Source organism: Bombus bifarius, unplaced genomic scaffold, assembly GCF_011952205.1.
Source record: "Bombus bifarius isolate JDL3187 unplaced genomic scaffold, Bbif_JDL3187 scf7180000008162, whole genome shotgun sequence".
NCBI classification, from domain to species: domain Eukaryota; kingdom Metazoa; phylum Arthropoda; class Insecta; order Hymenoptera; family Apidae; genus Bombus; species Bombus bifarius.
The window spans coordinates 728,899-752,419 of record NW_022884484.1 but is presented as its reverse complement, the minus strand read 5'-3'; the positions used below and the strand labels follow the sequence as shown (position 1 = coordinate 752,419).

The following is a 23,521-nucleotide window of genomic DNA, read 5'->3' as shown; positions in this document are numbered from 1 at the left end:
TTCGCCGAGAACAAATCTAACAATACAACAATAATTCCAATAAACCGTAACGATTTTTATAGCTTCAATTTATGGACCGAATAAAGAAGAATTAACTTGCAACGAAATATTTCCAATACTCTCGATATTCCAAAAATCCTCCACTTACTGTACTATTGGTTACTATTATATCTCACTACAGACTATAAATTCATCCTTTTTTAATACACATATCGCATATTCCTCTATACAGGGTGGTTGGTAACTGGTGGTACGAGCGGAAAGGGGGTGATTCTACGTGAAAAAAGAAAATTTTAAATTCTTCCATCGAGACAACGATCTATGATACGCGTACCGAGCGAAAATTCAAAGTCGATTTTCTCGAAAACAAAGCCTCGAACGAAACATTTTTATTCTATATTTTCGACTTCTTTTTTCACGTAGAATCACCCCCTTTTCGCTTGTACCACCAGTTACCAATCACCCTGTATATTATATGTATTAGTACATACGAGTATTATCCATGTTACGATAAATATAAAAACGGGACAAATTTATAATGCATTCGCCTGGCATCCTCGAATCTCTCAGATTCATCAAAATTTCACGTTCGTCGCCTGAGAGAGGAGCGAAAGGCTGTGGAGCGGGTGTTCGATGGTCCTGGCACACGCGTGGCCATCGACGATTCCGTTAGCCGGCAGGATCCTCCTCCTGGCGTACGCGTCAAGGATGCGGGAACGTTTGCCGCGCGGTGAGTGACCTATGGCTCCTCTTGCCGAGCTCCTCGCCCTCCGCGGACATTCCGTGTCAACGCACTTCGTTTATGTGCGCGCCACCGTGTCCTCGTGCTCGCGCACGTGCACGAGCCACGTACCCGCGAAAATGGGACCGGTTTTCGGCTCGTGACAACTCCTCCAACGTGCCACGAGAAAGAAGAAGAAGGTGGGGGGAAAGACGAAGAATGGTTACAAAGACTCGTGTTATATTTTACAAGTTGGGACAGATGAACTAATTTTCCAGCGAGAAGCGACGTGGAAACCGCGTATTATCTATTTTGTCAAATCGCAGTTTGTAAGTTGCAAGTTAAGAACCAAAGATGCTTCTTCGTTTATTTCCACTTTGTTAGCCATTTTGCTGCTGGAACCGTAACAATACGTTCTGTGAAATGCGTGCTCGCCGTACCGAACCCGTAAATTTATGAATTCCGCGTAGCGTATAATCGATCGATTGTAAAATTTATTTACCACCGATCGCCTTATCTTGGAACACATATTTTCCAAGGAAAGAGTTAAATGTTTTCCAACGATAAGCTTGTACCGTGTACGAGTTTCGTCTACGATTTTCTACAGGAAAAGTGAGGAAAATCGCTCGTGGTTGTAAGTTTCAAGTAGATCGAAACAGTGCTGGGTCAGACGTGAGCTTTCGAAGCGTTTAGCCGATGAAACTATTTGAAAGAAGATTCTTAAAATTTCATTTTGTTAGAAAAATATACTTAACTCACTCGGACCTGCTGGAATATAAATCAAGGTTATCGGCCACGTGTACTTTTCGCGTAACAGTGACGTAACAGAAGGCAGTTTTAGAGCGAGCGGGCATAGGCTGTTCGCCAATTTTAGAGAAAGAGGAAGGAGAAAGAGAAGAAGAAGTGGACGAAGATACCGTGAGAGGATGCTAGGAGAGTTAGGCGCTTTTTACTGTTGATTAGCGTAACGGTGAATCCTTAGGCGAGATCGCGGAAGGCTACCGTTCAGGGTTCACCGAGATACAAACCGAGGTTCGTCGAGTTATTAGCACGAAACGCGATAATTCGAGCTACTCGAATATGTTTAATTCCGCATTTTTTTTCTATTCTTGCTTGCTCAGCCAGAGAATAGCGCTGTGGTTCTGTGCTTTCCTCTGGGATACTCGAAACTTTACGGTGCACGATTTTTCACGTTGTATAGAAACAGTTAAACTTTCGCGAGGAATCGAACTAACGTTGGCAGTAAAATTCTATACACACGTAAAGATATACAGAAGCAAATGTAGAACGACAACGATATATTATTCCAGACGGAGAAACCAACGCATTAATCATCTTTCCAGTGTCACTGTATTCTTAAGTAATGCTTTCAAAACGAACAAAAATATTCTACCCCGTTACATCCGTACATTCGGTGCATTCATTTATCACCAACCGATCGCATTTTCCACACGTGCAGTTAATTTGCAACACCTAAAAGAATACGTAAAAGAATCCAATGTGTCATACACACTCAAACGTTTGTTCTTAACTTCGTTCGTTCGAAACACTGAGACTGGGTCAATTCTGACTCGTGTACATATCTCACCGTTGCTATTAGGTCGTCCGAAAAGTTTCTTTCGTTTTATAAGGAAATAATGGATGCGCAACATTTTCCGTTTTATATTATCTTATATTATTATTTTTATATTATTTCGTCGAATTACGTATGATCTATTTTTTTCTATCAAAATACAGATCACAACGTTCGACAGATCAGGCTTCGTGTTCGTATAAAAATGCGTCGTTGTAAAAGACGTGTCTGTAAAAGAAAGACACTTTTCCGACAACCTAATGTAATACATTTTAAAACATTAGTTAAGGCTTAGTTTATAATATGATAAATTTAAGTTCTTTACCTAATGTGATAATTAAATTTGTAGAAGAAATTCAATCGTAGGAATTAACTCAAGATAAATGTAAGTTTATAATATGATAAATTTAAGTTGCATTTATCTTGAGTTAATTCGTACGATTGAATTTCTTCTACAAATTTAATTATCACATTAGGTAAAGAACCTTCTCGTTTGATTGTTCGTTTCATCCATACGAAATAAAATATTTCACGCTCGTGATAATAGTATTGTACAGCGTGTGCTGCGCGAAGGTTAAAGAACGATCAGCTTAACGTTTTAGAAATAAGAGAAAAAGCAGAACAAACGATGGTATCGATGCTAATCGCAGAGTAAACGTAGCTCACGGTTTGGTCGTCAGCATATTTATGGGTCAGCCGCGTCAATCAGGAATGTGCGCGCCAAAACAACCGCGCCAAAACCGAGGCGTAGAACGAAACCAGGAAACACAGAGAGAGGCCGCAAAGTGGAACGAGCGAACGAGTCGAGGGCAATGACCGGCTTCGTCACTCTGGGGCTGACCTGAAATTTCATTAAGGGCGTCCAGCCATTGCGCAAGAGATTAGGATCGTCACGGTGTTTACACGCCGAGGCAGACAAGAGACCAGCCAACGGGACAACTTCACCATCGTTCAACGTATCATGTTGTCTTGGCCCATGGAAATTTTCCAATCCGCCCAACCATACGGTATACCAGTTGCTCACGAAAGTATTAGAACGCTCGTGGAAACATCGTACGACTACGTTGTACTAAACGAAATGAAATTTCATTAGCGTCGTAGCGAGAGTCAACCGATATCACGATGTTGCGAACTCTTTTTGGTAAACTTTTCATTTTGAACTTTCGCGATGTTTATCGGACGATATATTGGCGTTTCTTTGAATTTTGATAAGCCGAGGTTCTCGTAAACTTGAGTTTCAGCTATTCGGAAGAAGCGAAGTGAAATGTTCACGAAACCTTGGAACATAAATACTCATATACTGTCATATAGTGGTAGAGTTTGAAAATAATCTGAAAATATATCTGTACAGAAATAACAAGATATTTAGTACGAATTAACAAGTCTAAATATTCAGTAGGATTATTTTTCATACCTATCGTATCTTTAATAGGACTATTCGTGCTGTGTACTGTTTCCTTTTACCGAATATGCGTTTACAATAAATATGTTGTATCTTCTATATACATTTGAAGATTGGTTTCAAATGCGTTGCACGCAATCTGGATGGTCGTGTTTCATTGTTAAATTTGTTAAAGAAATATAAACTTACAAATGTTCCGTGACAAGTATTCGAATACTCTCGTGAGCCGCTGTATGTGTATGTATATACTTCGCTCGAGACGTTTCTTTTCACATCTCGGACGTATTCCCCAGATTGTTCGAAATGTACAGAAAGTGGAGAAAGTTTGAAACTGGAATATTGGGAAATAGGAGAATGGACGTAGAAAATTCCATTCGCTGATTTGGGAATCTCATAGAAGAAACAAGCAAGCAATTTGTAACGATAAAGGGAATACTTTCTTAACACGAAACAATTTTCTTTCACCGAGAATTATCTCGTATAGTCGAAGACACGATAGTACGGAAATTTGAACACGATTAAAGATGCAAATTGAAAATTACAAGTAAATTTAATTAAAAAATCCACTATTAACTTAGGATCATAATTAAAGAGCCTATTTATCATACTTAAGCATGATGATCGTTACAAGTGTCCTTCGTAAATACTAATTACCACTAAAAGGCGTCAGAAAGTTAAAGGATCCCATGGAAGGAGAGAATCGAAGAGAGGAAGTGATTAATCAGACGTTGTTGCAGCAATCCTGAATGTCTGGAAAGTATCGTGGGACGATACCATTTGCAGAATGCGAAGCACTGTTAATGGCAGGGGATACGAGGCAGATTCGACGCGAACAAATAGGTAGATGATCGAAAATAATCTGAGTTTCGCAAGACGTTTCGGTCCAGCGCGGATAGCAAGGCCATCGAGGTTCCAGGTATCGCTCGATTGTAGTCTATTTGTCGACAGAGAAATAATGTACCATCTATACGTCGATCTCTTATCGCGAATCTCCAGAAGGAACTCGATTTCCATTCCATACGAATCTCGATAACTAATCTACTAAACTTGGTTCAGAAAACGGTTCTTATTTTCGTCAGATCGTGATATTAGTTTTGGTGCATGTATTCAGCTGGCAACTAAGTGACTGCGGATTTTGTCATTAGATGGTGATGACAAAATCCGCAATTACTTAGTTGCCAACCCAATGGATGCTACGTATGACGTAATTTAGTATACATTGTGTTATTTGTCACAGGTTTGCCATCGATATCTATTTCACGAAAGGGATATTAATATGAAATTAATTTATAATATATAAATGAACGAGAGAAAGAGAGGAGAGATAGGGAGAGAGAGGAAGGAACTGTGAAATAAATCAATTCGCTTATACCATCAAACAATCGTATACTATCACATTCGAAAATATGTTTCTACTTTTCCATCCTGTTCGTTGGAATGGTAAGGTTTGGTCGCGATACTGGTTCGATAAATCGATATATCACGACCTTCGGGCGAGACCATTTATCACGATCTCACATGATTTACGCGGAGCTTCGACCACGTCATAGTTTACGCTAACCATCAGATATTACATTTTTACGGAAAGCTTGCATGCGCGTGGCGAAAGTAACGGCTGCTCGCGACTCTACAGTTTACTTTCAACCGACGATTCGAAAGTCTTTCCCCGACGCGAAACAGTGAAACGATTAACACATTCCTCTTTCACTTTCCGCCTATTCATCGGCCATTTCTACTCATTGTCACGAGCCAAACTTCAACAGCGAAGTTAATTCGACTTGCAGCAACACGAGGCGATCATCGCTCTTCGAGAAATCAAGCAACAGTAATGAAATAAAATTTGACGTATCTCGTATCAAACGTAAGCTACCATAAATATTACGGCACCTGCTGATTCCTATTATTTTACAGACAGCGAATGTTCACGCACAGATACAAAATTATAGAAAAATACCCAAAATTCGCAAAAATACGAATCTGTATGAAAATTCGCGATCTGGTTATAAATCCTCATTCGCGCGATATGCGCTTTCTAATTTCGTTAGAACGTTCCGATATGTAAATGTAACGAGCAGATCCCAACACCTCTAGCACCTTTATACTTTTATCGGCATAACTAAAAAGAATAAAAAGCTTCGATAGAAATCCGTCTCATGACTAAATATTATAATAAGTATTACTCTGCTTTCAATATTTTCCATAGGTTTCCATACTATACCCACTTATACGTAGCCTTGCACATTTTCCCATGAACGCGGAAAAATTCGCGGTCCTCTTACAACGAACAGAACATCGTGTCACGAGTTCTCGAAGAGAAGGAGGGTCGTGTGGACAAGCTTGGAAGCTGGTCCCAGAGTCCCTGTGAAGTCCCATCGCTGATATAAGCGAGCACGAGCGGCGTCTCTAACGCGTGAAAGTAAGAGCCGTCTCCGTGTGCGCCGGCCTTGATTCGGCTGGGGTTACCGTCCGACATCCAGGACGGCCGAGGCCCGTTTCACGTTGCTCAACAACAACGCTGGATATCGTAAAAGCTGCCGTTCGTGACGAAATTCCTCTTACTGGCTCTTTAACGCCAGCCTTCGAATCTTTTAGAAGGGGACTCTTTAACGTCTACCTATATCTACTCAGCAGATTTCGCTGTTCACCAACGTCCATCGAATTAGGGGCGTCTTTCCCTGTGGCTATTTGAGGAGCCACTTGAGGAGTCGTTTCTATGGAGATGAGATTTGTAGGTGGAATTGATTGAAACGAATTCGTAGGAAAAGATGATAATACGCCAAGGTGTATAAATTCTGTTCACGTACTAATTTGATTTGATGGGTTTTCTAGGGGTGGGTTAATGGCGGCATACTTGAACAGGGTCACTAAATAAATAAATAAGCTAATTCGTATCTATTCCGAAAATGTGAATTTTATTTTTGTACAATGTAAAATTGATTCATTTCACGAAGCAAGATTTCTACTATTTCGCGTAACGTGGTGGTGATATAAATTGTTATATAAAACTTCATTGATTATGATATTTTACGAAATGTAAGGGTGTTATATAATAGGGTTTGTAATTAATTGTCATGTAGAATACAGCAGTTGTAATACAGTAGCGAAAGTAAAGAAATAATAGTATCGAGTAAGTCGTGAATAGTATTAGATCATCCGGGAAGCATCGTAATTTTTCTGTGAACCGAACTCGATTCGATATAATTGGTCCTGACGGAAATGTTACAAAACGAAATCTAGGAAACTTAATTAATAAGATTATAAACGATTAAGTAGACAGATAGCTACATATTTATTTTTACCTAATATTCATTTAACGAAAGTCATTATATTTTACAACAATTATCACAAATAGAGTGGTGGATTAACGTAAAGAATTCTTCGTATTTTTAATTAATTCGACAAATTTTGGGAATTTTGTTACACCACATCCAAACGGTATACCGATCGATAATCGAAGATACGTATAAGACAATTATCGCGGAGTTATCCTTAGAATTAAACTAGGGCAGAAATTTTCTAATCTAGAACAGAATAATATTAGGCAATTATACGCAGTATGTGGAATATTAAAAGAAAGAAAAAAAAAGAAAAGAAGGCTTAAAGGATATTGTAGTTACTCAGGAATGTATTCCACCTGCAACCACAAATCGCTTGACCGCAATCTACGCCGGTGTATCGACATGTATAATGATTAAGAAATTGTGTACAAGTTATTCAATCGTTATTGCAAGTGAATCATTGCCGCGACATGTAAATCTATAACAAAGAAGTCGATGTATTAGCGGTGTCCCTGGTGGAACCGGGATAATCAAGGACGTGCGTGCGTCACAGCTTGAAACTGAGCCCCTTTTCCACCTATGTAGATCTAAAACATCGAAGTTACACCTACTGCTCCAGTTTCAGTAGAAACGGATTTCTATATATTTCAACTCTAACAAAAGAAACTATCCATATGCGATACTTCGATTTCGATCGAATTTTACAGACTCATAGTTCAGCCAAAGATATTCGACGTATGTCTCTTCTATCGGCTGTCATTCGCATCTCGAGCGTGAAAATAGCTAATGGATTATAATTGGCGATCGAACGCATAGCTTCTAGGATATTCTGAAAGCTATCGAAGATAAAGGAATTGTATTAATAGACGAATTTTATGTTTCCGATCGGTGAATAATATATTCAAAATCGCAAACTTCTGCTAATCTGTCCTACAAATATTTTCCAATTTTTACCTAAAGTTTGTTCGCAGCACATTCGTTTCTTCTTCTTTGATGCCATTCACGAAAATATAAATACGAAAGCTCGCAGCGAACGATTCAACATTTCGTCCTCTTGCCAGAAGTAAACACTGTCCTTTTCCTTTACAGTTTGAAGATATAAAATCGCTTGCAATGCACGTAACACTGTCGAAGTGGTCACCACTTCTAAGAAAACTCTACATCCGGTCTTTTTAGTTCTCTCAAACCATTGACAAAGACTGCGACGAAGGCAGACCATAAACAGTAGACAGGCGACGTTGGCTTCGGGCTTTTCAGTTATAGGGTAACATTGCTAGCGTGCGGATCTGGACCAGCTCAAATTGTATTCTTACTTATAATTACACTTCTGTATTAAAATATATTTGCTACCTTACCATTTATCCACGAGTTTCTCTGTTTATACATCAAATAACCTCGACAAACGCGTAAGGACATATAAAATATCCAAAGCGCAATACTCTCTATCATACTTAGTGGATTAAAACAATCTTCTATCCGAGTTCTGTGTTCTTAATTATATCGTCAAATGCACAGTCGATAAGAAAGCGACATAGCGATAAGAAAGGGTTCGTACGCGATCTCGAAAGGCAAAGAAAAGATAGGAGGAAAGAAACGATGGAACTGGAGAAAGAAATGTGGCGAAAACGACGAAGTCGGAGGACTGCTTTCTCCATGGTGGAGCAGACGCAAGCAGCCAGCAAGCGGCAGTAGCTAGCAGAAGGTAGTAGCGATCGAGAGTAAAAGCGGCTCGATAAGAGCGAGAAAGAGACGTGGACTGGTGCGACAGAGGACGAAGAACAGGGAGAAAGGTGAAAGCACTCTCACCTCGCCTCATAGCCACGGAACGATCTTTTCGGTTTTTACGCCGTGCTCCTCCGAGAATACGATCCGCCTGGCGCCTCGGGGACTTCGTCCCAGTTACGTGGCCGAGCCACGCTTCCCGCCGCGATTCATCATCCTGATCGAGAAGAGTGCCTCTTCTGCTCGTGCACGCGCCGGCACGTGACGCGTCCGACCATTCCGCGAGAACCGCCTTCCATAAATTCCAGTCGACTGTCTTGGGATTTCGTATCGATTACAGTCGGATTAGGGTTCACAGATAATTGGGTGTTGCACGTTTCGCGCTACGTGTTGAAATTGTGGCTTTTGTCGGCGAAAGGTGATTATAAAAGGATCTAGGTGGGATGAAGGTGTTGGCGGTTGGTGAAATCGGAAGATCGGGATTAGAGGACGTTAAGCGCCCGCGAGAACGTAGATGAGAAAATTAGGACGCTAGAAAAGCAATCTGCGGGAACACCGACGAATTGTGTTTGCTTAGGAAATTCGTTTTGTTGTTAGAAGGATCAGAATATTGAAATATTAGGAGATTAGAAAATTAGGCTGAAGGGGAATTTTTGTTCTTCGTGGCGTTTTAAAGCGTAATCGAGAAATTTAAATACTTGGAAGATTCAGGAGTTGGGAAATTAGAAATTTGGGAAACTAATTCAAAGAATTATCAACGGAAAGAGAATATTTAATATTTTGGTACTTGAACTGCAGATGTTTGCACGATTGCAATCGAGAAACTAAGACATTTGGACGGTCGATGTACTAGAAAATTATAGAAATTAGAAAATTAGTATTGATGAATGTAGAATAGTATTTGTTTAACAAAGATTTCCATTCTTCGTGGAATTTGTGAAATTGCGATAAAAGAGAACTCAAATATTGGGACAATTAATCCTAATTAGGAAGCTGAGAAAATAATATAAAAAATAAAACACCATTTGTATGGGAAATCTTTGTTCATGGCGATATTCGTTAAATCATAACGAAGAGAGGGATATGTTATGCAAATTGAGTGGGTGGAGTTTGCTTGACCCTATTTAGGCAACCTAATTAAATGTGCAATTCAGTTTATAATGGTAGGTTGGAATAACTGTTATGAAACTGTAAATGGTCAGATCGATGTGAAGAATAGATAATAAAGTGGTGAACGGGGTTTATTATAGCCAGGTGCGAAATTACTGCGATCGATACACGCATTTTCGGTGCATACGTTCCATTTAAGCATAACGACTGCAACACGTGTAGAACAAGCAATAAAATGCATACGTTACATGCTTCAATAAATAATACCATTAATAAAATTGAACGATATTAAAATCCATCTATATTTATGTATACATATTTGCAGTTTCTTAAACCACCGAACCATATTTCCATATATTCAACCAATAATTATCACGTTCCTTTATAAATCAATGTAACATATTTTTAAGATTATTAACTATATGATAATACCTACCTCGATACGTGATTTCATTAAAATCACACACATCGAATAACAACGATACGATTCGTCTATTAAAAGAAATAACTAAAAAAGGGAACCCGCAATTTAGACGATAAAATCTAGAAGTATATATATATAGACTTGGATGAAAAGAGCCTCATCACCGAATCTGATAGAACTTGTTTCCAACTCCTTATTGATACGTCTAAATGATAGGAAAAATAAGAAGAAAGAGCAAGCAGTCGACCTCAAGCGATCTTAAAAAAAAAAAAGAAAAAAGCAAAAAGACACGATAAAAAGAAACGTAATTTTTCTACAAATCGAACGAAGAAAAATACGCGTGTCACGACTGAGTGAGGTCGCGTCATCGCGTTACCAGTCGTCGCGATCGACTTCCGGAAGTCGCGTCATTTCGTCCGATGAAACGGTCGATGTCGGACAGTTTTAAGCTAGGCGGGAGTCTTGAATAGCAAGCGAAGGGATAAAGAGACCTCGATAGCGGGCGTAGACCTCGCGAGCGGTTCTGTTGTAGTCATAGAACAACGGCCCTGAGCCTTTGTGAAGCGTTGCGAAACACAGCGAGCCAGGCCGCCGCTGGTGCACGCTCGTATCTATTATTACGTGATTTTTTTTCTCTTTTCCTCCCTCTCTTGGGGGCCTCAGGGCCGCGGCGAGTGTAGCCTTCCATCGGGATCAGGTGTCCGGTTAGCGCGCGCCTACTCGCCTTAGCGGATCGATTAAAATGGTATTAAATGGGCGACGGGCACACAACGATCTCTCGTGCAACTAGCCGAGATGAATAGAGCCACTTGGGGCTCGCTGTTGATCAACGGAGTATGCAAGTACATTTAGGCAAAGAGAGGATGTCGAACAGGTGACTTATTGTTCGTATTGTGGTCGTTGACTGGAGTTTGGATGGCGAATTGGCAGCCAGAGGAGAAGATCGAATTCTGGCTTTGAATGTGCAAGAATTAAACAGAATAAAACGGTTGATCTTATAGAAAATTCTTCCGAAAGTCGGTTTCAAGTGTCGACACGAATACGAACTTTGATACGAGTGATCGTTTCTAAACGCTTTAAGTATCCACTTAAGTGCATTAAGTGGAGTAACTTTTGGATAAGACGTGTGACTATGTACGGTTTGTTACAATATTTGCTACGAGTATTTTGGGATACCATTTAAAGCATCAAGTGAATGTTAAATGTATATTCATTTAAAATGTTTATTACGAAAAATCGTATAGAATAGAGGAAATGTGTTTTCGCGTTATACTTCAATTGCATGAACGGTCCGCATTAACGAAATTTCACGACCCATGATCCATATCGATAACCAAATGCATACATGCTCCCATAGTACTTAGGAAATTAATAGTCGTTGTTTATTATATTTAATTAGAGGGAATATTTTTAAATAGAATATTTTACTCGTCGTATTAAGAAACGTATATAAACGATATACTTGTGCTCGTTTTTGGTCATTGTTCAATGGAATAAAAAAATGTCACGAATTTACCATCGAATCGCGATTGAAATGATTTCCATTATTGAGAAGTGGATCGTTTCTTGTACACGATGTTAACGAGCAATGGCAGTTAAGAGAGGGAAGTAGAGTAGCAACGTGTCGAACGCGACCGTCGCTCAACAGGACTAGATGCTTGGCTCCTGACAGATAAATGCTTTTATGTAATGCTGCCAGGCCTCTAGTCTGGATAAAGAGAAGTAAAACCATTGCGCAATGACCCCGTTGCGCGTTTCGGCCAGGCCGTGTTGGGAAATCCATCGTGTCGTTAAAAATGTGGGCCATCGGCACATTCTTGTTCCACGAAAACAAGCCGCGATGCAACACCCAATACGACCTATATTGCCATCATAGTTCGCCACTTTCATAATCAAATCTCACCCTGTTTCGTCTCCACGAAACTCAATCTTATTTCAAACGAAAAGATTTTTCAGCAGCATTTGTACAATTTTGCAAGAGATATAAAACTTTATAGAACTACCAAATTTTTCTTCAACGTTAATTGACGATTATCGAATACTCATGAATTTCTAAAATTTCGATAGAAGACACTAAACTTCCGTGTCCATTATATTGAGATTTGTAAAGCACTTTACCTGACAATTATCAAAAATTCCTATATTCTGAAATTTTGCATCGAATCTTACGGTAAAAGTTATGAACGTCCGAATCGCAAAACTTTCTTTCCCTTTGTAAGGAAATAATGCGTGCACAACACTTCTTCTTTTCTATTTTTTTTATTAAATTACGTATGATCCAATAACAACATTATTCAACAACAAAAAATGTTGTGCATCTATTGTTTCCTTCTAAAACGAAAGAAACTTTTGGATCAATCTATTATCCTCGTTGATAATTATCCAATATTCTCAAAGCTCAGAAATTTTGCATTCACACCTATAGCAGGAGGTTGTAAACTTCATTGTCCGCTATGTCACAATTTCGTAAAGCATTTTAATTAATAATTATCCAATATTCCTAAATACAAGGCATTTTATATCCGTCAAAAAGAGATGTAACTTAAAGTTGAATTATAATTACAGAAACAGCTGAGGCGACGCCAAGGAAATCGAAATTGGCGCTAAATTATTGGAACGCGCGCCGCGCCGCGCCGCGCCGCAATCGCAATGATTTTTTTCGCGAAAAGCCGGTGAACTTGGGGAATCACCGAGTGGCGCGCACGGGGCAAACGAAACGCGAACGTTCGCAGCGCCATCGGGTAGCGAATTGACCAAGTTGGTTGACAGGTACGCATCGGTTCGTGGACACTAGGTGGCAGGTAGGCTGGCCGTGGTAGCGGGCAATGTCAATGTCAATGAGCACGTGAGCCCCGCTCGAGGAAAAATCGATACGCTTCAGTGTCAAAGCTTTTCCCGGCGAAAGAGAGGTAGCTGCATACGCGAGAACAAACCCGGGAATAACCGAAGCATAGTTTATGACGCAATGCAATTTGTACTTAGATCCTTCTCTCGACTCTTCGTATACTCATAGACACTTAGGTGTTACAGCTTCGTCTAAAAAGTGTCGTAACTTATTCATTTACGAAAGAAAGCGTGGTTGTTGATCGCAATTGATGTTATTTTAACGTAGTTGACGTTACTTCAAAGAAAGTGCCGTAGTATTTGATGATATAGAACGAGGATGAGCGATAAGGTTCGTTACTAAAGAGAGAACTGATTCCACGGCTGCTGATTAAAGAGACGTCTCGAACAAAGGATCCCCTTTAAGAAACTTATTCCGAGAAGATTTCCGGAAATCACCGTACAAATTGTCCATGTAACCATCACACAGTATGTTGACCAACGAAAACATTACTATACAGATATACGAAAACGTATCTAATCCAAGACGTTTCTTCAACAGATATGCTGATATCCCGATTACGTGGCACGAAATATCTGAAACCTGCGCGGAGCATAATCCCACTCCGAGCAAAAATAACTTCATCGTACAGCATGCAATCATCTTGAACTATCCTGTCCGATCACGCAACCCCTACCCTATCACATCCGTCACCTAACTCCCCCTAGCACCGAAAAACATACGCAATCAGGCGCAACCACGAAACGATTCAATTCAAATATATCGTGTTTCACGGGTGATCTGTCACACGAGTAAATCTCATCCTCGAATCACCATACGTAACCTTCGATCCCCCACCCCCACCCCCATTGTCGATAAACAAACAACAAGCCATAACAAAGAACCGGAACAACGAAGCGTCACAACACGACGAACGTAACGACGAATATGAATCACGGTCGAATTCAAGTTCATGTTTCCTGTGGAAAACACAGAGAGAAAGGAGAAAATAAAGGGAGGAACGAACCTTTGACGCGTTGATGACGACTCTCGGGATTCTGCGTCTCGTTGACCGCGATGGTGGCCTCGCACACCTCTATGGGATAGAGAGGGCCGCCGTTGTTCATGGTGTGATCGACGATCCCGATTTCGGGTGGATCGTCGCTCGCCACGTTCGCTGACATACCCGTGTCGCACTAATGACAACGTGTCGGACACTGTCGGTGTGCCACAATGGTAGGCGCACCGCGTACTCTCCAGGGTTGATGTCCATGAATGGGGTGGTGGGGTTGATCGAGAGAGTGAGAGCTGAGAGCTGCGGGGGTTCCGCGCACGCGCCACCGTTATACCCACGCGATCTCCGGCCCAACGAGTGACCCTTCCGTCTTTCGCGGATATCTCCGGTGCTCTTTTGTGCCCGCGCTTCCTTTGCGTAGGACTGCGATGACGCACGCGGGTCGTGTTTGCGCCGGGACACTTTTACCATCCGGTTGTTTTACTGTTTTAGTTGTAACCAACTGGGGGTTGAAACTGCGACGGGAGACGCGGCTAGATATTTACAGCGCTGGCTATTTTTTCAACCCCGTGCACTCGTGTTGTCACAGGTGACTGGCTTTATGGGCGCGGAATTCGACGCGACGTCGAGAGTGGTAAAGATAGAGGGGAGTCGGACGCGGAGTTTAAGCATTTTATGACGTTTTCCTTTGAGTTTGTGATAGGCTGTGTACGTTTCCAGTACGATTATTATATAACTCGCGTTGTTATTTCGAGATCGAGATTTTTTTGACGCGAATAACTTTAATATGTGGGGATTGGTAGCGATAATAGAAACATAGTGTCTGATTATAAAACGAAGCGCAGAATTTTGGTAGAATACTGTATGTGAAATTGTAAATAGTTTTTTAAACTTGTCTTTGATTTGTAGCGATCTTTTAGTGATTTTTACGTATTTTGGTTGTCGTCGAACGAGTGTATATCGACATATGCCAATCTATGTTTATGACGACCAGACGTAGACTAGTTTAATCTGCGATTGATTTGAAAATTACTTACAGCCAAGTGTGGTACAGCTAGCAGCAAAGAAAGCGAAGATTTTCACTTACCTATAACAGAAAGACATTATACCATATTAGTAATTGGAAACGAATGAACGGTTAGGAAAGAATCGAAGCCATTAATAAATAAACGAGGATGCTTAGTCCGATTTTATTGAAAGGCTTTTATCTGATTGATAAATACGTCACTTTTGTTCCAGTGTTTCCGTTACACTGTCAGCCATCGCGTACAATTGAACATCGTACTTACCTTTATATTACCCGCGTACTTACAAGTGGGCCACACGACACCAATCGTCCAGGAATAGACGCGTCTCATACGAAGTGAAATTTACCGATAACGCGTTTACAATGCAAACGATCATTTTTCCAATTATTTCTCATTAGAATTCGATCTTGGACAGGAAGAGAAAACATTATTCTTAAAAGTATATTTCTGACCAGTTTCTTATATTTATCTTACTAGTGGGTTAAAGATTTTTATGTCAACTCATGTTTTTATAAATAAAACAAAATATATTTCTAACATTATCGATATAAGTATTTTCTGTTTACTCACCACGTAATTTATAATATGCTCTAAAACTCGCAATAAAATGAATCAGTAAAAACTACGTATTGTCGCAATTATTCATACAACAGTGCGCATGAAACGGGTCTCTCACTAAACCGCTGCCCTGATTACGTGAATTCCACAAAATTTCTATCGTGGAGTTAGAAACAAGCCTGCGAACGAGGGTCATTCGTCGGTTTACGAGATCTGAATCTTTATTCGGTTTCCCTTGTTCACCCTTCGTACCTGACCCTTCCCTCAGCTACCTGAAACCTGCCTTCAACCTCCTGTTTACCATTCTACCCTCTGTTCAAAATTCCCGCTAGTGGTGGCGGGCCGAAATTGGTCCTTCTGCTATCTATTAGGTGATAATGTTATCAGGAGGAATTTGCACGTCACGATACCGACCCACGAGTCGCGAATTTCCTGTCGTACCGACTCGCGGCTCGGGATTCGCGAAAGGACAGTGGCGCCTCGTCGCGGAGCGCGTTAGAACTGTTTGGCGATTGCTTTCGCGTGCAAATACACCCGCAAATTTATGAACCCTAGCTGTGCTATCGCTAACGCGTCACTAAATCCACTTTTTGCCATGACGCTTTATGCCACTTTTCTTTTTTCATCAAAATCCAGTGTTCTCGGTTGCAATAGGAACAAAATTTGACAGGGCGCGAAATTAATTAATCAAACGAAGGAGACGATAGAATTTAGAAAGAGACTTTTGGATAGAAGCGATAAATGCTAAATGAGAGTCAGAATTGAGAATCGCGACACTGTGATGTTCGGTTAGAAGATACATTAAAGATCATTATTTCGTAAATAATTCAGCATTTTGTTTTATCAATGTGATTTGGAAGAGATTTGAATTACACGGTATTTTATTTTACCTATTCTATTTTATCCATTTCGTTGTGTAAAATTCTGTTTTGTCTCTCTTCTCGCGCTCATTCTTCCATTACGAGCACATAATACCATACACGAACTACTCCAAATTTTCTTCAGCTTCCATTAAACCAACCCAGATTCAAAATTCCTCTCTCTAGAACATTTATATTCTATACGATATAATTGCTCAGAAAAATGCCTCGGGATCGTAATTACACCTCGAACGACCCTCATCGACAAACTCGAATTAAAGACCGACATTTCACCTTTCTCTCTATTCAAATAATCCTCTCACTTGACACCTGCATAACGAATTGCACAAAATCGTTCCTCCAACCCTGACCCGAGCGAAAAATCCCAAGCCACTTGGCGCGGAGCTGTTTGTCAGCAAGTATACATAGAAAGCTCTCATCCCTCCGTGTAACGAGCAGGGGTGCGACGAGGTGTTGGCGAGGGCGAAACATCGAAGCGGAGCTTGAGAGACACTGCGCGCGCGGCGCCGATGTATTCTTGGATGGAATAGAATCAAGAGACGGGTGTACGTGTTGGTGCACCTTGGAAACTCACCTACCCGCTGGGTCGTTGACCGGGCGCTAAGGAAAGTGGGACGAAGCAAACAGCACTCGGCGTTAATGCGCGAAGGCCTTGAGAGATCACTGACGCATGCGTCCGCGCGGAAAGATCGAGAAAGACCATCGCGTTGGCAAGACGAGGATGGAACGTTTCGCAAAGCCAAGAGGAACAGAGAAAGACTATACAACGAAGACCAGTAAATCCGCGTCCTTTCTCTTTGATCGAGCGACACACGCGTGTGCGTGCACGAGGAAAATTGGAAAAATCACGGTGTGGCACATCTGCACGTCACCTCGTTCTTCGCTCCTCTTACTTTCCTACATACAAAGAAGAAGAAAGTTTCACCAGCCATCTTCCGCTCGCTTCGTTTTGATCGCTACGGGACACCGAGGGCCGCGCTAATTTTTAATATCGACGCCGGAAAAGTGGAGCGGCGAACGACCTCGATTTACCATTGCAATCTTTTTTCTTCCACTTTTCTTCCCCGCTACTCTGACGCGTCTCCGTATTTGCATCTCTTTCGATGTAGGCTTTTCAACCAACCACCGGTACAGTCTCCGGGATGATTAACACGTGTCACGGAGGGAGGAAATTCGCGAAGGAAATGGTAACTCGAGGACTCGGTACGAGAACGTGACTCTTTCGTTTCCTCCTTTGCTTTTCCTGTAATTCGAGTTTAACGTCGTGCCAATTACGAGGTTATTAATAACGTTATACGGTAACACTACGCAAAAATACACGTACTATGTGCGAAATAATATTCGACTAATTTATCGAGCAAATACCAAATCTTGTCTTGCGTTCATTACAATTTTCTGCTGGCCATTTTTCGGTATTGCGAAGCAGGTCCTTGCGTTCGTGATTTTCTTTCGCTCTTTCTAGTAGAGCACATGAGTTTCGCCACAGGAGCGAATTTATGTAAGTTAGTAAGCAGGGTTTACATAAGACCTCGTGCACGCGTTAGTTTCCGCAACGCGCGCACGACCCGACCAATTTAACCGCGTTGACGTAACGATGTCAACGCACCTTTAATCTTCACCGGCCGAAATTCGGTACGCGCGACCTTAAAACCGCCTCCACCGCTGATATTTCGCTAGTCGAACCATCGTTTATTATTGAAACAGACTCGCCAGATATTCGACCACCTGAGTCTCTCTATTAGGTACGACTTGCACACTCGGGACAGACTTCGCCGTAAGTTCTGTTCATCTTAACGACCTTTGGTCTAATCTTCCTTTAATACCTTGGTGCTTAGATTAGGCTATATATGGACGTTGTTTGTTTCAGGATCCTATCATCTTCGTTCTAGTTTTTTGCTGAAACTTTCTGCGAATCGGTGTTGCTTCGAGTTTTATGGGATTCAACGGTGAACGTCATAATTTCCCCGAAATTACTGATTTCGATTAAACGACGATTAGAATCAAACCAGTGCGAGTACACGTTTTATCGGGAATTGTCCAATACTAAAGTTCGCATAGATTTTCAAGGTTAATTTATCTTCCCTAGATTCGATGCAATTCGAGCGAAGTTTTTCCAAATCTGTTAACGTTCGAGTCAACTCTTCTCTGCTTACCTGGATTTAAGAATCATTCACGATGATCGTGTAGAAATTCGACGATATTCGATCAAATACCTCGAGAAATCCACGATACTCTATTTGACTATATTTAAACACGAAGAGCCACTGTTCTATGTTCACTGGAATTCTCCAATTTTCATTCCAGCTCCCTGTAAATTCTCTAATTTCCGTTTAAATTCCCCTCGATCTAGAACTCTCACCTAAATATCCTCCGGATTAGACAATCCACGGTATAACGTCCGAGTCGCGAATAAAGTTGGAACGAAAACGATTCGATCGAATAGCACGACCACGAAGGGACACCATGGTTGAACAGGACGACTGGACAAATGAGCCGGTTAATTGAACCGTTTAAGTCGATTTGATTCGCCGGCTGAATTGCATCAAGTGCCGGACGACGAAATAAATTCGATTGCGAAATCGGCCAGTTTGCCGGAAGTCGAACGGATCCACGGAGGCAAACCGGGACACGATGAAACGACAACACACGGAGCACGATGATGATGTCAATCGTTTGCTGCCTCTCGGAAAGTGAAAGCACCGCGGCTTGTTTCTCTGTGTTGTAAACTTCATGGTTACAGGACGCCTCGAGCCACGTTTCGGTCGCCTCTTTCTCGCACGACCCTTTTCCAATCGACTGAAAAATTCTTCTGGATCTAACTGCATATGATCAAACGTACGATACGAATTGAACACTCTCTGTTAGTTTCAAACTATTTTTGGCGATCTCTTAATGATAGAATCGTTTTTGTAAAAAGAAAAGTAAAAAGGTTTACCTTTCAGAATAGAGACGAAGTTATTTCTTTCATCGAAAGAATTGTTTTCCCCGAGGAAGCGAAGAGAATCGATTTGTCTTCTGATCGATAGTCGTCGTTCGTTAAACTGAAAGTTTACAGTTTGTATTTTTGTGGTTGGTTGTTGAATCAGTCGTAAAATCTTGGAAATAAAGTCTTGTAGATAGTTTTCTATCCTCCAATACTTATTATATTCATTTTGTATTCGCCTTAGTTGTTCGAAAAGTATGTACTTGTATCGCTTTTTCACCGAGCTCCAGAATCTTGTAAATGTCAGCGGATAAGTATTTTATAAATTTTGCAAAGAATCGTTTAGGAATTTCCTCGATTCTTTAATATTTTCCTCATCTTCCTACAAAATCTTGAGTAATTTTTCCAGGAGCGAGAACGTTACGCAGAACCAAGTATTTTAAACATCGAAACTTCCTTTTTTTCATAATATACCTTACAAAACAAACCGGCTTACACAACGATGTATTGCACATTTCTTAAGTCGAGGTGATATAGAACGGCTGGACACCTTGAAAAGTTCTACAAATTGGCGGTGTACATTTACAAAATTGCGCTAAGCAATAGAAAGCATTCGTTCGATACTTGGAACGTACCTAAGTACTTGCTTGATAAAATAACGTGGCCTCGATTGAACCAGTTAGTATACAGGGTGGGTGGTAACTGGTGGTACAAGCGGAAAGAGATTGATTCTACGCGAAAAAAGAAGTCGAAAATATAGAATAAACTTTTTTTTTAATTTTTTTAATTTTAATTTTTTTTAAAATCTACAGTGAGATTCGTTATAACGAGACGCGATAAAGTGCACGCGTACCGAGCGAAAATTCAAAGTCGATTTTCTCGAAAACAAAGCCTCGAACGAAAATTTTTTATTCTATACTTTCGACTTCTTTTTTCGCGTAGAATCACCCCCTTTCCGCTTGTACCACCAGTTACCAACCACCCTGTATGATTCAACTATGGAAATATTTATAAATTCGCAGTTTACAAAATTCTGTGTACTTTAAAGTTAGCTATAACTGTGAAAACTAGCAGAGCGAAAAAGCAACTTTCTCAAATCTCTGTGAATGCGTCTCAGCTATGCTTTCGACAGGAGGATCCTTTCCAGACGTTACATAAAAAGAACACTTGGTTAATTTCTTTGTCGTTCGATTTCTTACGCGACGAAAAATTCAGCGGATATTTAGCTTGAACTTTAATTCTGATTTTAATTCCAAATTACGAGACCGTGGATTACCGGCCGTCAATTGTCTACAACACACCGATGTTTTGCTTTAGAGTCGACGTTAATGCAGTAAATATCTAGCGTTGACGTCACAGTACCCACGGTAAGAGTCATAAAGCAACGGGTTAGGGAAGCAATAACGCCAAGCATAAAAAGCTATACGAAGAAGACGTGTTTTTACCGTTAACTTCAACTTCCCTTTAACCCCATCAGCTTCTATAACCAGGAAATTAGACCGCAATAAAGACAAACTAATTACAGTTATATTCATTTTGCTGTTAACGAAGAATTCGACAGGAATAGAGTAGCGCGTAAAGGAATAAGTCACTCTGAAAGAAACAAACTATTATGTGGAAAAATTGACAATCTACGCAACGAATTGACTCTTCGTTCTAGTTAACCTGTTAATCCAATAAAAAACAAGTCAACTTCAAGCGGATCGCATCGATACATGGAAACCTAAAAATGATGCGGTTTGTTTCCCGTAGAGATAAAAGGGCGCGTTTTAAAATACAGAAAATCCACAAATAAATCCATAAACACGATCGAAAAGTTTGAAAATTCGAACGACCAATTGGCCACGTCTTTCTCGATCGACAGATTAAACGCGTTGTTTGCCACGGTGATCATCGTTTCTACTAAATTTTGTTAAAATCGTTAGAATAAGATAGATTACATTTCGTTTCAAAAATTGTCGACAATGCGAACGAAAATAAAGGAAGGGAAATTATTATCGGAGAAAGATTACAGAAATCGCAATATAATAATATTTTGCGAGAGTTACATATCATCTACGATATAGTAGCATATTTCGATCAATTGCGGCTCGCAGGGCAAAATATAGAGAATTCGCGTGGCAGCCAGCGTCTTAACGAATCTTCGATCTATCGAAATTCCTTTAGAGAGCGGACCGAAGCTCGAAAGGAGATTGAATTCCTTGGACAGTGCCATTTAAACAGGCAGGTAGTGCATCGTGTGCAAGCCGGTGCAGCACGCAATCACGCGCGCGGCGTTACGCAAGGGACGGAAGGCGAAACGAGTGCACGAATCGAGGGTGTGCGAGTTACGCTCGAGCGAAATGGCAGATCGATCGGCGGATAACGAAGGCACATGCAGACCGGCGAACAGAGAAAGTCCCCGCGAATGGCCAATGCGTCGTCGTTCATACTTCTTCCTTTCCTTCCATTTTTCCTTCGTCTCATATATATGTATTTTTTTTTTACCCCTCCTCAACGTCGTGGCTTATGCTATTCCTGGCTATAGCCGGGTCGTAGACCCCTAGCTCGCACCGCATTAATGAAATTGTTGCATAATACGCGAGCCACGATGAAACTATCGCGGCCTGACCGATTCCACTGACCGAATGCACGCGCGCCCCGATTGTGCAAGGTGAAAACAGTGTTTCTGCCAGCGGTGAATGTTAATCCACTAACCGGCCAATCATTTGACCAAAAGCGTCCGTAACCTGTACGTAAACCTTCTAATCTGTATGGAAATGGGTTTGGTATCAAGCACGTTGTTGGGGAAGATGGATGGTCGATATAGATCGATGGTAATTGATAAAGACGAATGGAAGAGAAGAGATTTTGAGAGATGCGTTATTCTTTTGGCGGGAATAAGCATTAGATACATAAATGAGTTATTAAGTTACTGAAAAATTATTCATTTTCGAAATTTAAGGTTGACTTATCTGGTGTAAGGGAAAATTTGCTTAGGAGCGGCCCTGATAAATTTTATAGATTTGAAATTGAAGTAAAGTGGGAATATTACAAATATCAATTGTTTTCCTTTTTATTTATCTTGAAATCTGGTCAGTATCGTTTAATAGATTGAAAAGGATCGTAAGATGTTTATGTTTCTTTTCTGCTTTCTCTGTTTTCTTTTAGTATGTTTTCTGGGAAGGTTCCTCTGAACCTTTCCACAGCTAAATCTCTATTTAATGGAAGCTTTCATGCGAAGAGAGAAGAAATGGTTTTCTGTGAAAGTCCGTGGAATATTGCCAATAGTAGAACAGTATGTAGTTTGGAAAATGCTGTCACCTCTGACTCGCCTGTTGCATGGTTTACATCGTATAACAGTAACGTTGCCATATCCGTTTCCTTGTAGAATCTACGCAATTTTCAGAAAGAAAAGACGTTTTCCTAACTAAGTAATTGCAAACACTCATTCAAGAAAATACATCTTCGGCAACGAAGACGCTTGAAAGTCCAATAACTTTACAGCAAATTATAAAAAATTGTATACAGCGGCGGAGTTACTTGTTCGCATAATAAGTAAATGACATTCTATAAAATGCAGAAGATAACAATTAAAAACATACAGGGATTATATTTTCAGATATGTATCGCGATAATGCAAAAATGACGTTTCAATAAAATACTATAGCAGCGTAATAACGATAACAACAATCAGCCAAATGAACCCTCAAAAATACAAAGCACCGGTTAAACCAACGAACAACGATATTCTACCATCTCACAATAAAATATAATATTTATCGTAGAAAATAAATGAAAATTAATATTGTCATTACTACATCAATAATTAATATCGTGTAAAATTAAATCAGCTAGCAATTACCGTTTGAAATTGCGCGGCAAGAACAGAGAAACAAGGAAAATTCAAAAGATAAAAAAAGGTGAAACGACGCGAGGCAAACACCATGGGTGAGCAATTTTTGAAATGCCATCGCTTCACGCGTGTTCTAATTCGGCGAAATCGATGTTACGCTAACGCATAAACAGGGAACAGGGGGTTAGAGGGTTGCTACGTGGGATCTGTGTCGCGGTTGACCGGGT

At 40.6% G+C, this 23,521-nt stretch overlaps 1 protein-coding gene across 2 annotated transcripts in view; it reads right to left on the bottom strand.

Annotated features, from left to right (window-relative positions):
* Window positions 1-23,521, bottom strand: part of LOC117208822 (ecdysone-inducible protein E75-like) — a 218,380-nt gene that overhangs the window by 70,422 nt on the left and 124,437 nt on the right. Inside the window, exon 1 of one of the 2 annotated variants that reach the window (XM_033450223.1) lies at window positions 14,082-14,655. The exons of the other annotated variant lie outside the window; for it this stretch is intronic. Within the exon in view, the coding sequence (XP_033306114.1) occupies window positions 14,082-14,238 (157 nt within the window). The 5' untranslated portion in view covers window positions 14,239-14,655. Of the gene's footprint in view, window positions 1-14,081; window positions 14,656-23,521 lie in introns of those variants that run through there. 2 annotated transcript variants of the gene reach the window in all.